The sequence below is a fragment of the Aplysia californica genome, unplaced genomic scaffold (assembly GCF_000002075.1).
Source record: "Aplysia californica isolate F4 #8 unplaced genomic scaffold, AplCal3.0 scaffold00999, whole genome shotgun sequence".
Classification (NCBI taxonomy): domain Eukaryota; kingdom Metazoa; phylum Mollusca; class Gastropoda; order Aplysiida; family Aplysiidae; genus Aplysia; species Aplysia californica.
The window spans coordinates 27,701-45,132 of record NW_004798269.1 but is presented as its reverse complement, the minus strand read 5'-3'; the positions used below and the strand labels follow the sequence as shown (position 1 = coordinate 45,132).

Below are 17,432 nucleotides of genomic sequence, written 5' to 3'. Positions count from 1 at the left end.
AGAGAGAGAGAGAAAGAGAGAAAGAGAGAGAAAGAGAGAGAGAGAGAGAGAGGGAGTGTGTGTGTGGTGAAACACCAAACCAATGTTACAGAATCAGGACAATAAAAATGTTTATCTTATCGTATTTCTTGTCCCTCTATCCTTCCCGCGGTTGTATTGATTTCACTCAGTTCCAGATTCCTTTAAGCGATCAGCAGTATCCTACCATGCATAGGTAGAATGTTTATTGAACTACAGTTGAACCTGCTCTAACGACCACCTGTCCAAGACAATCGCATGTACAAACGACTACTTCCCCTCTTTTGCGTTTTTTATGTTATAATGACACTATCATAGTGGACCACCTGTGATGATCACTTTTCTCCTTCTTGACAATGGGATATCGTCCTGGGCAGGCTCTACTGTATTGTAAGCTCTCTCAAGGTGTATATTTTAAAAGTTGTTTGAATATTGAGAAGTAAAGAATGTATGGTCATTGAACTACAGTGGAGTCTGCGTAAAATCAAGATTTGGAGGCTCTCGTGTTCTAGAAGTTGCGGTGTTCAATAGGTTGCGGGTTCGAAACCTGACAGCGACGGAAAATTTTCTTCTCTAGAATTTTCTCCTTTCACCTCCTTTCCTGCTCTCTAACCATGTTCTGTCATCTGCTTTTGTCTCCACTTTCTATCCTCACCCTAGTCGTCCCTGTGCCCCCACTAGGGTCCTGACTCTTTTCTGCAGCCTTCCTACTGCTACTCCTAGGCTCCTTCTTACTGCTGTCTTTCAGTACACCCCTGATCTTAGGGTAGGTGAGATTTAACATCCGGCCTTCTCGGATAAGGGCGAAAAATCACGAGTGCAAAATGCGCATGTTAAACTAAGATTCCTTGATGGTCCAATATTGATAAAAGTACGTTTCAGCCGCCATCTGCGGAAAAATCAAAATTAATTCTTATACAGTGAAAAGTGCAAGGGAAAAACACATATACTCATCTGCAAATTTTCAATCCGACAAAAATGATTTTCTGCTCTCTTCAGCTTCTCACATAGTCTTGTTACTGTTAGTTAAGAATAATATATACACAGGCAGTGATAGATGTATTTACCCCAATAGTTCGTGATCTTGAAAAATGTAACCAGGGTCCATAAGCATTGACTATATCACAAAAACTAATGATCCGTTTCATTAGCCCACCAAGGATGAAACCAAAGACGTTAAAAATAAGAAAAAGTCAGAAGTATTCATTCATCATTTTAACTACGTTGAGGAAATTATGCTCTTTGACAAAGAGCACTGGACATAAATTAAACAAAAAAAGGCGAACATTTCAGTGCTGGTGTCTAATGATTTTTATTTTACCTGAGCTCACCCACAGGTTAAGTTAATCTTCTCACTACAGGACAAAACAGTACTAAGCAATATCATATATGTACATAGTGATCTTCTAGAAAGACGAGAAAATGGTCTGAGTCAGACATATGAAACTTACAGCAATGTAGCAATGCCAGCATATCATGACATGATTATATTCTGACAACAGCAGGCTCAAACAATGGTATGAATCACATGTCTTCTAGAAGCTTGAATGAAATTTTGATATTTCAGTGATCATGTTTTAACGCAAACTGAAGATGAGCAATGTAACACACGTACAAGTACAACTTCCTGGGAAAATTATATCTCGGCCCTTAGTTTAGTCAGTCATGTGATACCGAGATGCAAAGCAGTCATTCACACGAGACGCAAGACTGAAAATATAATATAATATATGAACATCATGAGCGATGAACGAATGCCTCGCGATGAACGAACGCCTCGCGATGAATGAACGCCTCAGATGCTCAGAAATTTCTAGTCAACAACAAAGCATTCAAATTTCAGAACCATCCAAGTACATATATATGTATGGTTGGAAGTAGTCAACATTTCCTTTGCGTACTTTCTGTGGTGACTAGGAAATATGAAGCTGGACTGAAAGTAGTATCTTTGAGACGGAACAACTTATTTCCATACCAAGGAAGCTTAAAACCAGTGCCTTGACTTTTGTAAAAGAAAGTTACAAAATACTGGTGCAGAAAGAAAAACGTTTAAAACTTAACAACTATGGACTAAAACTTAAATAAACAATGTACTGCAGATCAATAATCTGACTGCGCTAACCAATTAGAATTCAGAAACTTGACAAGCTCCTGTCCCCTTAATAAAACCATTATAATATGTTCTTACAGGAGAAACTTCAAACAATGCAATAGTTTGGTTACATCTTTCTACCTACGACCAGCTAAAACTTAGGAAAACTGCCACACAAGCCATAATCCAACTTCCACCTTCACTCCAAAGAAAAAATAATCTTTCTTCGCTCAAGGATAATGAAGCACATGATAAACACAAAAATAGGGTACTGCTAGCAGTTTTTTAGCCTATACAACACTCAATATCATAAACAACTTGCAAGGAAATATTTCCCACTTAAATGTTAGGAGAAAAATCAATGGGGGACAAATCCTGAATTTCATGGAAGTGTATGAACATTATATGTACAATTAGAACACCCCCCCAAAAAAAACCCCCTCCCCCTAAAAAAGAACAACAACAACAGCACAACCCCCAAACCCCCCCCAAAAAAAAAACCACAACAAAAACTGACGATACACAATGAAAAAAAATTCCAATTAAAAAATCAACACACATTATTTTGATTCAAAGTTGTACCCCCTATACACTTTTTCTCTTTTCTAAATTTTTGTGCAATAGAAAGAAATGCATCAGCCATTCTAAACTTTAAAAAGGTTTAATGTTAGTGATGACAATAAAAACAAGTTTACGTCTGAGATAACTAGATTGACGTAAGCACTTCAATTTTATGCAAAGGCTTTTGAAAAATCATGTCCTCTCCCCAATTCAGGTATTTTATGACACCTGATTTACGCAATGCCCTCAAATTGTCTTCCACTTAATAAACACACCAGACGTTGTGACTTCAGTAGCATCATTATCACAGCAAAGTACACACAATATAATTATTTTCCCCACTCTTGTTTAGCCGATGGAACATAATAATTGAAATGATTTGCGCACTTTGAATCAACTAAATAGATGGCATGAAAAACCCGGTATTATACAAGGTAAAAAAGATGATAATTGGTTCAACTATTCACATTATTTCTACTCTGTTTCCCATCTTTCCCTGGTAATGTGATGAGACTACTCTCAGAGATTTAATGAGTGATGGACACTGGACAGTACTTCTCACCTCCTTACATAAAAGTAAGTGAAAGATGTAAAAAAAAATCCACTTGTGATTTACCTATCAGCTAGTATTAATGTTAAAGAAAAAAAATTAACAAAGCACACACATATATATCACTGCTGAACAAAGCATCTCAAGTTTCCGTTTCCCTTCTTTTTCACTCCTCAACTCCCAACACATACAACATACAATAGGGCAAGTTTCATGAACATGCAGATCCCCCCCAGGTGGATACTTTGAGCTGACATCTTCATCAAATACATAACGGTGGAACTGGCATCTATGCTTGGGTTGGCATAGTGCAATCAATAGCACCTAGAAATATGCAAAAACATTCACAATCTCAGGCATTTACAAACATGGTGAATAGTCAACTCAGAGATGTTTGTAGTTTGGCTGAAAAAAAAAAAAGTATACAGGCATACAAGGAGAAATGGGATATAAGAAAATAACAGTACAAAAATCAAAATCGTTTGATGAGGTATGAGCACCACAAACACATCAGGGTGAGCAAAAATCATATATAAGGTAATGTTAAATAATTCTATTTGTCTTCAACTGGTATTTATAAATAAATAGTGAAAACGGAATGAAATGGATAGGAATTGGCATAGGTGAGGGGAGTGGAGGTATACAATGGCTGAGAAAAAAAAAAAGAAAGAAAAAAAGAAAAAAGTGTGAAGGTCAGGTATTGCTCAAGCTATAGACATTGAAGAAATCAGGAAGTGGTCAGAGCAAGTGAAAGCTCAGTACCCCAAATCTTTTCAAAGCCTGAATGACCTTTGAACGCTTTCCTGAAATTTTGACAATAATAATATAAATATGGTAGGGAGTATTAATATACATGCCCAGAAATAAGTATTGAGAGACCAAATTAGTGCAAAAGAGTATGAATGAGGAAGCCTTATGTTGATAGAGGGAAAATTGTTATTTGAGACTATAATGCAAAAGCAAGTGTTCCAGTTGCTGTTTTAAAGAGTTGTGACCAAAATAAACCATACTTGCAGAAAAGTATACATTTAGATGGACATGAAACGCAACTTTACCTGGACTGTACTCTGTCTCATACAAATTGCCAAAAGAATATTCTTCTTCATCTACTTTGAAGAATACATAGGCAGCTTATTTACAGCACCCAGTACACGATTACGCACATGTATGGTTTTGTTATTTCTCACTTTGCAGTGTCATTCATCATGGCAATATTTAGAAAACCATTTCTTACTACTTTATGACTTACTTTTTTTCCTACATTTTAATTCTTAAAAAAAAGAAACTTCTGATACCGTTTGCAAACTTGTACAAAAATTAGCAAAAACAATGAAAACCAATCAATATATTTGGAAATGTAACATCGGAATCTCTGAACACATCAAATCAGTTGAACAAGAAAGAGCATTGACAAGAAAACAACTTGATCACAAAACTTGGTCGCACATTCTATAGGCCATTCACAGCAAAATTTGGTCTCAAACCGTTATGGTCGGTCATTCGTGTGCTCAGGGATTATGAAAAGGTTAACCTAGCAGTATCAATCCCACTAAAAAAATTTATATTACACGGAGTCTCATTTTCATATGTGTCACGACGCGGTGGAATCAGGCGCTCGTCAGTTTTCCGGCATATGAAGTTTTGGTATGATCTTAAAACCTGTCCATTAGCCTTGCTTTTGATGGACAAAATACCCATTTATCTTGAATACATGTGAAGATATTAGCAATTGAAGTAGGTGGGGTAGCAAAATTAGCAAGAAACTGGCCCCCAAAGCTGCGTTATTTCCTTAGCTTGAGAGTTCGTGGAAACTGAAATTGACATCCTTTATGCCTGTAATCAACATTTTTCAATAAAATTTACATAGAAATGTGTTCTTCAATGGGCATGAGAGGTGTTGAGCTAAAAACAAACATTCGATAAAAATTCACAAACCTGCAGAAAAATGCCAGTTTCTTCACTTTCATAATTTTGACAAGCGCCTGATTTTGTAGTAAATTATATTTCATTTTTAAAATTGCTGAAAAAAAGCACTATATGCAATTACTGTTTTCCGTTTTACCCTTCAGTTTGACAGTTTCTCCCCCTACAACTTTAAAATCTCATGAAATGAAAAGTGAGCACAAGCAACACACTGTTCCAGTACTTTATTTATCAAGAAAAGAAATGTTTTCATGAGTCTTTTTTTAAAGGGTTTTGCTGTACTGTGAACTTTTGCTCTATTGCAGAATGTTCCACAACAGAAACTGGACTGTGAGCTAACAAATAAATAACTACACTGAAGGTCTTAACTCTCAACGTTATGGTCAGCTGATTGGAAACTCTACGCTTGGTGACCTCTTGACCTCCTTGTAGCACGGCTTGCACACAGGAACGGGCTTGCGGTGGTAGTGGCCGGGCAGAGAGATGTTGCGGGCGATGCATCTCACGCAGAACACTTCACCACACTTCCAACAATGGAACTGAGAAACAAGAAAAAGGGAAGAATATAATGTAAGGTAGGCTTATCATATGCATACATATGTATACAAAAAATCACATATGTGTAAAAGCTGGGGCTCCACTGCTATTTTGTGAAAGTCAAAAGTGGAGCTTTTGAATGCTCAAAAAGTGGCAAACTTTTCTCAACCAGAATTGGTCTCATTGACCACACCAGAAGCCGCAAGTCATCTTAGCATTTCATTAAAAAAATGTTGCTTCTGAAATATTCTCCTCTGCGGATGCATTGGTCATCGTCAGACATTGATGGGCAAATTGCTATTAAATTTTAATCACTACCATGGTGCATTTGATCGACAAATTAGGCAAATTAGGCTACCATGCAGGAGAACAGCATTTGTATTGTTTTAGTAAGAGTTTGTTTTGTTTTGTTTAGTACAGGGTTTTACGGCGCTCGCAACCGCATAAGGTCATATGAGCGCGCGAAACACAAGTTAGTTTTGTTCACAATAGTTTACTGTCCTGCTGGCTAGGGTCAGTAGTTAAATCTTAAAAATGTTAAAATGTTTAAAAATCAGTGTAAATATTTATATATTTTCTATCTAAAACAATATTTCTAGTTAACATAAAAATTTTAAATAGTACCAATTTCACTTTATAATTTGCCATAAAGGCCAATGGCCTTCATAAAATTCAAAATTCTGCTGGGACCAACGACGGAAAAAATGTCTTGCAATTAGCAAGAGTTTTATGGCCCTTGCAAGGCAATTAGGTTATGTAAGTGCCGTTATCAAAAGATCATTCACTTCATGAAAAATGGAATAAATCACTTGCAACACAATTAGGTCATAATAGTGTTGAAGATTACAGGTGTTACAAGAGAAAAACAAACACAAAAAAGAAAGACGAGAGATAAGGACGACAGATGTTTGACAGGAAAGAAGGAGCAAACTGCACTAGAGCACAAGCCAACCACCCACTAACAACATTTGTAATCCAAAGTTGGATCTGAACTTTTCACTTCCTTCTAAGAACTTTTTGCTTTTTGCTCGGCTCGGTGTCCAGAGAGTGGATCAAAATCTCTCCATTTAAAAAATAACCATAGATGTGTCAGATAAAGCGTGACCCTTCAACACTAAAAGGATGTGAAAGCAACACAGGGCTATAGCAAAATTTTTTTTAGCTGTGATTAAATCAAAACAATAAACATCTCCCTTTAACTATGAGTCCAGGACATTCTGCACAAAGTGAAATAACATTTAGTAGCGGGCTGGGGGGAGGGACTAAAGGAGATATTGGACAGCTGCTATATGAAATAAATCTGAAGAATGTCAAGCACACCCTCATTTTGTTTATATTCGCTGTAAATCTGTTTATTCAGTGTTTTCCTTTTCAAAAGATGATTCACTTGGTGAAAAATGGAATAAAGCTTTGTTTGCCCTACATGCCCTTAAAAAAAATAAAAATTTCTAAGAACAACAAAATTCTCATTTCTAAAATAAAACTAAAAAACAAGTAGAAACAGAATTTAGATTCAGATCTCATCAAGACTATCCATGTATGAGGTCAGAATAATTTTCCAGGTGAATGACATAATTCAGACATAGTAATTATAATTTGGGGATTGGGAGGTTGAAATTGCAGTACACGAAATTTTCCAGCGACTTTCATTAAAAATTTGTAAAATTTTTCTTATTTATATAAATAAATTAATTTACATCATTTTAATAGCTGAAATAAACTTCATCCATACAAAGCTTTGACTGAAATTCACAGCTAGGATGAATAGTACTCATACTTACAGTGCATCACCATTATATGGAATAATAGAAACAGAGACACTACAAAATGTCTCATACAATCTTAATGAAGCTTGTTTTTACAACAGTGACAACAAAAGTTACAGCTTGCAACTCCCTGATGAATAAGACCAGAGAGTCATGGAAGAAAGGACCCCCCCCGCAGAAATTGCAATAAACCTACTTATCCTTCTTAAATACTATAGGACAGAACCATAATGATATTCCAACTTACTTTCTTGACATAGTAATCAAACGGTGATGCACAGCTACAGCTCTGGACATTCCGGAATGATCTCCAGTCCACAGCAACAGTCTTGAGCTCTGCGATCAGCTGATCCACCGACAGCTGGTCAGAGCTGGGTGACCGCACAAGTCCAGAAAGTTCCAAGGCTCCGACGTCATCGATCCCAGACCTGGACATCTGCGAGCTGCACTCGTCAAATCCCGACTCGGAGTCACTTTTGATGTGGTTTCCAGTCACAGCGTCCGCTTGTGCGGCTAATCGTCCATTTAAGGTGGGTTCAAGGTCAATACAGTTCTTCATAGAGTCATCGTGATTGGATGACTTTGAGGGGGCGGGGCCGTCCCCTATATGGCCACTGAGAAACCCGTCAATGGAGTCCATGGACAGGTAACCCTGTAACTTTCGTTGGATTGTCTCATCCGACTTGCCTAAAAGCTTGCATATTTGTGTCACTCTCTGGTTGTCAGGAAAGGAAAAGAAGAAAAAGAGAAAAGGAAGAAGTAAATCATTTCCATTTTGACTGCTCAGTTTTAGTTATTAGTTGTAGTAAGGTTATACGGCGTTCGCAACAGCATAAGGTCACATGAGCGCCAAGGGGTGGATGTCAACAGAAGTCCAAACGGGGAATCAGGCTTACTCTGCTCACCTCTCTAGCCTCAACACCACAAAGTCTGCTTCGACTATCAAGGCACCCCGGAAATAGCAGTTCACAAGAGAGTGACAAACATATAAAAGAAGTAAAGGGAAAATGATGTTGGTAAGGATGAGGAAAGAAAAAGCAGCAGTTCCCCCTATGTGGTTCTGGCAAAAGTATGAGTATGAAATTGATAAATCAGCCCATTTACAATTCTACAGAGCATAGGAACATGTTAATATCCCCCCTTTGGGAATGGCCAGAAGACAATTCAGTCAGTAGCACCGCCCTAGGGGGATGACTGCTCAGTGTCAGACTCTGTCATATGTGAGGCAGCTAGGTGAAATCAGGCGCTCGTCAAAATAATGAAAGTCAAGAAATTGGCATTTTCCTTCAGGTTTGGGAATTTTTGTTTTTTGGTTCAACACCTTTCATAGATATTAAAGAGCACATTTCTGTGTGGATTTTACTGAAAAACGTTGATTAGAGGCAGAAGAAATGTAAAATTTTCAGTTTCCACTGACTCTCAAGCTAAAGAAACATCTTAACTTTGGCGGCCATTTTCTCGCTAATTATACCTCTGAAACCAGATGACCCTCACCTCCTTCAATCACACATATTTCGACTTCAGTTTAACACGGATGGATATTATTTTCACCTAAAACAAGGAAAATGGACAGGCCTTGTAAGTTGATACCATCAACCCTGTATGCCCAAAAATTGACAATAGCTTGATTCCTCCGCGCAGTGCCATATATGTCACTTTTCAAAATGACGTACGGGCGAGTCTTACACTAAGCAGTCGATTTGTTTCATATTCAAGGAATTATTGCAATCTACATCATTTGAATATATGAATGTTCCTCCCCCAGCAAGGTCTACTATTAAAAGCAAATTTTTGTCATCAATTTTACAATGATCTCCTTATTCAATAAAAAAAATCTTATTCCCCCCCCCCCCATCTCATATGATCCTGAGGGGTGACAAGAAGAATTCAATTTTCTGTGGCTGGGCCAGATTCTGCAAAGACAGTTTTGAAATCTTTTCTGTCGAAATGAAAATCTATCTAATTTACCTCGACATAATCCCGATGTGGCTAAAAGACACACAAACACATAAAGCTGCAAGACAGTGGAATATAGAGATATCAAAGAGACAACAACAACAACAACATACAGTTGGGCGCACATAACACAAACACAAAACTGGAAATCACCGAAAACTTGTACAGCCCGCCATTTCCTGACTGATATCTCTTTAATTTTTCATTATCTGTTAACTTGAAATATGGAGGTGTCAAACACAATTGTCAATCTCCAACATGTTTGAGTGATCTGTGTTTGGCAGTACAGTATCAGAATCATAGTTGAAAACTAAATCACAGTAACAAATAACAGTAAAGCAAAACAAATGTGTTGAATTAAAATCAAATTCAGCGTTGAAATAAAAACATTCTTGTGAATAGAACAATATCACTCCTTCCAACTCTTTCTTATTTAGACTAACAGTACAATACAATCAATGCCTTATGTTAGAATTGGTGTAGAGAGAAGCGTATTGGCACAGTAATGGCCATATGATATAGTGCAGGGAAGACACAAGGCAGATAGACAGAAACTACAGAAGGAAAGAAAAGAAGTAGGACCTACTAGCAGCACCCTCCAACAACCCGCAATGCTCTCTGTTCTCTTTTAAAGGATGCCTAAAGCACTGGACAGCCAAGTGTACCGTTAGCTTCAACAATTCACTTACTAGCCAAGAACATGACTAAATCAAGAAGAAATCAAAGACACAATCAACTTGCTCGACAAGAACAACAAAAGTGAATCCAACACAACAGGACTACACATGGAGAGGGAAAATTTCTGCTATAACAAACAAAAGAGATCTAAGATGATTCCACTTAAAAATAGCTTACAAAGAAGATTATAGTAGTAATAATAATAATAATAATAATAATAATAATACTGATAGTAATAATAACAACATTTGTATAGGGCATATCCATGCCCTGCAGCATGCTCTATACTCTATGTTTTTACAACTAGTATTACCCTAGCAGAGCCTAGAACACTAAGAAACATTCTCGGCTTCCTGGGAACCATACAGTGCAAGCAGCCAATTCAGCGCTCAAACGCGAACAAACTAACAAGATCTTTCTCCGACCATCGCTGGTTATTTAGTTCCATTTGGATAAAGTCAGGAAAATTCATGCTAAGAGCCTTTCCAGAAGACACGACGTCAGGCCCTGCCGAATCTGGCACCCCCAAATCAGCAACCTCGCGATTATGAGTCCGACAGTCTAACCACGAGACTACCGACACTATATGTAGTATTAGACTACCGAAGACGACCACAAAACTACTGGAAGTAGAAGGCTTCCTTTATCCTCATATAATTCCTGCCCCGCCCCTCTGACCCCCCCCAAGCCCACTAAAACCCTAACAAGCCAAGACCAGGAATAGAGAAAAGGACGTCTAGCAAAAGTAAGCTCCTGTAAGTATTAAAGTCAGGAGAACAGTGACTCAGCTTATTAACTATGCACATTTGTATTCTTTTGTCTCTTCAGTTTAGTCTTAGGAAGAGTTTTAAGGCCCTTGCAACACAATAAGGCCATACAAGTGCCAAAGATTAGAGGTGTTACAACAGAGTAACAAACACAAAAAAGAAGGAGAGGAGATAAAGACGATAGATGTTTGATAGGAAAGAAGAAGCAAACCACACCAGAGCACCCACCAACCGCCAACATTCTTTGGTCTCTGTAAGATGGTTGGTAAACTTGTGCTGAAACTAAACAACCAAAGTGGAAAAAAGTAACTTGACTTGGAAAAAAAAAATGAACAAATGAAACTGATTCTCTCCTCACCTTTTCTAGCAACAAGACATGGTCCTCTAAGGAAGAGCTGTGATCTTTGGCAGCACTAACAATGTCATTGACATTCTCTCGGGGGTGGAGGCCACTCTCAAATCTGTTGTACATTCCACGCCAGAACCTGCAACAAAGAGACAAAAATTGCAAAGTTGTATGGGTTTGTTTAACATCCCTTGTGGCACTGTACGGTCTCTTAAACAGGCGGGATCTTTGAATTTAATGTATATCCCCGATAAGACCACACTAAAATATGGGAAATTCATGAACAGGGTTTTTCTGAAGGAAACAAAGTGAGCCTGATCTGAGCCTCAAACCCCTGAACTTGCAGCCTCACAATTACACGTCTGGTAGCCTAACCACTAGACTAACGACACCACCCAAGAGAGAAATAAGAAATACTTATTGATTACTTGGTTGTAGTTTGTTTGACTCTGCTGTTAAAATTGTACAGTATCATGAGGAGTTTTTTCTACCAGAACAATTCCTTGAATTGAGACCTAGTTCAATTGGTGGCGAGTGGGGAGTGGGGGAGAGGGGAAGTATGTTTACATCTAATTTTCTCTGAGTTGAGGGAGGCATTGCGCTGCCAAGTGCGAAATGCTCACAGCAGAAGGGATTTGAAAACAACAACAACGTCATTATTCTATGAGACATTACATACTGCTTAATTTCTGACATGACATTCAGCTGACGCAAAAGACATTAAAGGAAAGATAAGAAAAATATATAGGCAACTCATATTTGAACCTTAAACTTCTGTATGGTTCAATTAAGAACATATATGTCATGGTGCGGTGCAATCAGGTGTTCATCAATTTAAAAAAAAAATGTCCTATGGTCAGAAAAATGGAGATTTCTTCGATTTCATTATTTTGACGAGCGCCTGATTTCACCACAATGCCTCACACATGTGTTATGACGAGGTGAAATAAAAAAAACAAACCATCTACCTTGAATAGACGTCAAGATATTCGCATTGAAAGAAGCCTGGTTTCAGAGGTAAAATCTGTGAGAAAATGGCCACCAAAGCTGGGTGACTTCCAAAGCTAGAGTCCTTGGAAACTACTATTAACTAAATTACATTTTTGGTGTCTCTAATCAACGTTTTTCAGTAAAATCCACACAGATATTTATGTGTTTTTACATGGACATAAAAGGTGTTGAGCTAAAAAACAAAAATTTGAAAAAAAAAAGCCTAACGCAGATTTCTTCGATTTCATTATTTTGACGAGTGCCTGATTTCACCATGATGCCTCACATTGGCAGCCTACCAGTTAGCGATAAGGCGTTTGTTTTGTTTATTGCTTATTCCTTCGCACAGGTTTTTGAGTTTTTTAAAGTTTGTTTTTGGCAAATGGCTACTTATGTTTGGCACACATCCACCATTTAAGCTATACAGGAATCATTTAACTGAACTCTATGGTCTAGTCAAACTCGTGAAAAATCTTTTTATAAGTCCCTAATGAAAGGTAGAATTGTTTAGAAGCAAAACTAGTGGATTACTAAATAACCTTAAATGGACAATTGTAAGAGTAAAACGAGCACTACGCCTCCCCAAATGTCAAGAAAATTAGGGTAATAGTAAGGTTTTACAGCTTTACCCCATAGAAACGTGATATGTCTGATGTTGCACTACAGAGAAAAAAATAATTCAAAGTCCAAATTAAAAAGGGCAACTTTGATATGAAAAGTGGATCCAAAGAAAAGAGAAATGTGACTTTAAAACAAAAGAGTGTACCTCTGTCAAAAAAGAAATGAGACTTCAGCTGAAAAAATGTGACACTAACAAATTCAAATAAAAGAGAAATGTGACTGTAACACAAGAAAGCTAGACTCTTAGTTTAAGTAGAGGGTTTTACGGCGCTCGCAATTGCATAAGGTCATATGAGCGCCAAGGGGTGGGTGTCAACAGAGAAATCTTTACAGGGAATCAGACTTACTCTGCTCACCTCCCTAGCTTCAACAGCAGAAAGACTGTTTCCACTTTCAAGGCACCCCGGAAATAGCAGGTCACAAGAGTGTGACAAACATACAAAAGAAGTAGAGGAAAATGACAATAGTAAGGATTACGAAAGAAAAAGCAGCGGTTCCCTGTTGTAGATCAGGCACTGTTATGAGCGTGACATGATGAATCAGCCCATTTACAATTCTACTGTGCATGAACGAGAAATGTCCCTCCCCCTTTAGGAATGGCCTAAAGACATTACAGTCAGTGGCACTGCCCGGGGGGGGGGGGGAAGCGAGACTCTAACAAAAAGAAATCTGTAACACAAGAAAATGAGACTCTAACAAAAGAGAAACGTGACTTTAACATGACACCTCCTTAAAGTTGTGAGCACACATACAGTTCTAAAATACCTCTTCACACCAGATGCTCACCCTACTCTACTTACTTGAGAGCCTGAGGGTTTGAACTGGGCATGATAAGCGGGTGTCGAATTTCATACTCCTTTTTGTAGAGCGGGTTGAGGAACTCGGCAGCATGCTGCCACAAGTAGCCCCACAGCGAGTATGTCTTCTCTGACAACCTGAGGCCCGGTACAGAGACAACAGTTTAGAAGGTATGTTTAGTTTTAGTAAGGTTTTACGGCACTCGCAACTGCATAAGGTCATATGAGTGCCAAGGGGTGGATGTCAACAGAGAAGTCCAAACAGGGAATCAGCAAAGAGTCTTTACACATAGCAAAATCAACGGGATGTGGAAATCTTTTCCTTAAATACAAAACTCGCAATGTATGAGTTTCAAATACTATATAGGGCCTACAAGCATGAAAAGTTTGGGACCTGAAAATGTGTTCTCTTTGTGCATGTTTCCCTACGTGCATGTTAGACTGTGTTATTCTTGCAGAAAAAATTGAATTTAATAAGAGCTGATAGGTTCAAATTTTTACATTTTGAAGGCCTCAGCATCAATAAAAAAATTTTGGAACAGCAGATTAGACTTCTTGTTTTTCATTCATTGCATGTATCAGTTTCAATATTTCAATATTTATTTCATTTGTAAACCTACCACTATAAAAAGATAATATTTTATTTTATAACAAGGGGTACTTTCTATTTTCTTCTTTCAGTAGTCATGTTGTGAACCTTTGTTCTTATTACTTACAGGTATGTGTAAAAAAAGATATTTTCTTTTATAACAAGGGGTAAATTCTATTTTCTTCTTCTTTTCGTTGTATGTTGGGAACCTTTGTTCATATTAATGAACCCTTCTAGCAGTGTTCAAATTGCTTAAAAAATTGCATTCATTATGTTCACTCAATTCCTTTCAATATATACAAAACTAAAACATTTGTCACCTTAGATCTAGTCGATCTTTCTCACAGTTCCCGATAAAGGTGCCAAACTGGCAGGAGTAGGCGTGGTCGTGTATGGTCAGGAGAAAGCGCTCGTTGAACTGGAATGCACATGGGAACTGCTGCATGATCTGCCAGACACACTCGAGGAACTGCGTGAAGACGGGCGACGTCTCTTTTGTCTCCACACTCTCCAGCAGGCCACAGCGGTCAGTGAACTTGTGGCCAAAGGAAAGCCACTCTTTCTCTATCAGAGCCTGGAGACAGATGGTTTGGAGTGTGAGCGTGCAAGATAAGATAAGATAAGATACACCTTTATTGTCCAGATCCTGGCACATTGGTTTGGTGTTTCATCACACACACACACACACACACACACACACACACACACACACACACACACACAAACATGCATATACACGCAGGCTTACAGTCACATGCATAATATAAATGAACAGTACTATAAACAATAACAATCTTAAGCTAGATACATACTTAAGCTAGATACATACTCAATGTTTTTCTGATGCATGCTCTAAGGTCATATGAATACTTATAACAAGATGTTCATTAATTCTTCCCACGCACAATCACTTTTATAAGTATTACACAGACTGGTGGCATAGAGTGGGGCGAGCAGCATGGAAAGAGTTGATTTTAGTTTTAGTACCTGGTAGGAGTTTTATTGGTTTTATGGCACCTGCATCATAAAGAGGTCATATTAGTGCCCAAGACTAGAGATGGTGTTTGTTAGGAGAAAGTACAAGGAAAAGAAGGAGGAGGAATTAGGAAAATACCAGTTTGATAGGAAAAAAGCCTGAGCAAGCCACATCAGAGCACCCACCCAACCACTCGCGAGCCTGGAAACTGAGTTTTGTTGAGTGTGAGTGAACAAGATGTTCTTCTTTAACACGTTACCACCCAAGTTTCTTTGGATTTTCCCCAAAATATGATGGTTAAGTAGTTAACCCCTTCATTGCTGAGACGTGTCCATCAACATTTGTACAGACAAGATAAAACGTTCATTCAAAAGGGACAAAGCCATGGTGTATTTCTCCTAAGTTAATAAAACAGAACTTCACAGTCGTAATTGCATCTTCTTGCACTTCCCTGTAAACTGGTAAACAAATTATGGGAAGAGAACCAGTTTTGGGGAATACAAACCAGTACGTCTACACAGCAGTGAAGAGGTTAACAGGTCAAACAGAAAGGATCAGGTGGAAATGACAAAACAATGAATTCTTCCCCCATACAGAGCTAGAGAACTAAGGGAAGGTTGAAAATTGACACTATGTCATCAGCTGGCTAGCTGTTCAGATACTAGATGTACAAAGACTAAAATTTTGAAACATTTCATTATTGCAGTTTATTCATCTGTGGCATCAGTTGCATAGGCTACTCGTGAAATATTTGGTTGAAATTCAATTCTAAATGTAGAAAAAAAAAAGCATGAAAAGTTACAAAATGTAGGTACAATTTGTAAAAGAATTGAAATCGTTCTTTATTTCTCCTAAAAATTATCAATTTAAACTTGTACTAAAAGAACATATTATTGTCCCTTGCAAATTATATATTACACTTTATATGAGGCAGCGTGGTGGAATCAGGCTCTCGTCAAAATAATCAAAGTGAAGAAACTTGCATTTTCCCGCAGGTTCGTGAATTTTTATCAAATTTTTGTTTTTGGCTCAACGCCTTTCATGCCCATTAAAGAACTCATTTCTGTGTTGATTTTTCTGAAAAGCGTCGATTAAATGCACAAAAAAGTAAATTTTCAGTTACCACGGACTCTTAAGCTAAGGATATAACTAATCTTTGGCGGGCATTTTCTCACTAATTTTACCTCAGAAAACAGGTGACGCCCACCTCCTTCTTTCACAAATATCTCGACTTGTATTCAAGATAAATGAATATTTTTTTTTCATCCAAATAAAGACAAGTGAATAAGCTTTAAGATGATACCTATAACTCTACATGCACAAAAATTGACGAGAGCCTGATTTTATCACCCTGCCTCACATATATATACAATGTACATAATATTATGCATATAGTAAAAATTAATTAATTCGGCCACCCACTGTTGAAGAGAAGAGTGGTTGTCTTCTTAGACAGCTGAATGTCCCACAGAGTGATATTATAACGTAAATATTACGTCAGGGGGACATGTGGGAAGCGGCCATTTGAGCAGGTTTGACTGTATCCACACATGCTTGGGTATTGGAACACAAAGACTGACTTTTATAAATAAAATTCCAATACATGGGTCTTATGTAGTTCAAACATTTGTAGTGAGGAAAAAACATTTTTAAAATGACCTTTCATAGATAGTTTAAACAGGATTTATGTGGTACACCTAAATCATGTATCGTTTCCTGTTGTTTGAAAATACAGCCAGCTGCATCGTTTTGAACGATTTGGAGGTCAAGAAACTAACCAGTGAGAAAGTCAACAAGAATTGATTTGTAGTCTACCACGTACTTTAAAAAGAAAAAAAACAACCTCAAAACAAATGATGTTACAATAAGTTAAAGCATGCTTTATTTCATTTTTTGACAAAGAGTTGAGATACACCTGTCTATACATACAATCTTTGGCCTAAATCTCTATCAGCTCAGGAAACGTGCTGAGTTGGAGGTTTTCTAGAGGTCAACAGTGTCAAGTAGGTCATTGGATTTTTTCCTCTGCTCCATTGAGATAACTCATGGTACAGTTAAGGTAGATAGGCGGGATATACTGCTAATTGATTGCTTGGTTTGAACATTGTGTCCTTAGCAGAGCTACTATGCCTCATTTTCCTCACTATACCCAGCTGCAAATATGCTAGTTTAGTTTTAGTAAGAGTTTTACGGCACATGCAACTCGATGAGGTGATATATAAGAGCTGAAGGTTAGAGGTGTTACAAGAGAGTAACAAACACAAA

At 37.7% G+C, this 17,432-nt stretch overlaps 1 protein-coding gene across 1 annotated transcript in view; it reads right to left on the bottom strand.

Annotated features, from left to right (window-relative positions):
• Positions 1–5,152: 5,152 nt before the first annotated feature.
• The window catches only part of LOC101848623 (myotubularin-related protein 6), a gene marked incomplete at its 5' end in the record, with an annotated part of 38,158 nt that continues 25,878 nt past the window's right edge, over positions 5,153–17,432 (bottom strand). The window contains 5 exon segments of the mRNA XM_005111076.2: positions 5,153–5,683; positions 7,695–8,162; positions 11,207–11,333; positions 13,606–13,740; positions 14,512–14,765. Coding sequence (XP_005111133.2) covers positions 5,528–5,683; positions 7,695–8,162; positions 11,207–11,333; positions 13,606–13,740; positions 14,512–14,765 — 1,140 coding nt within the window.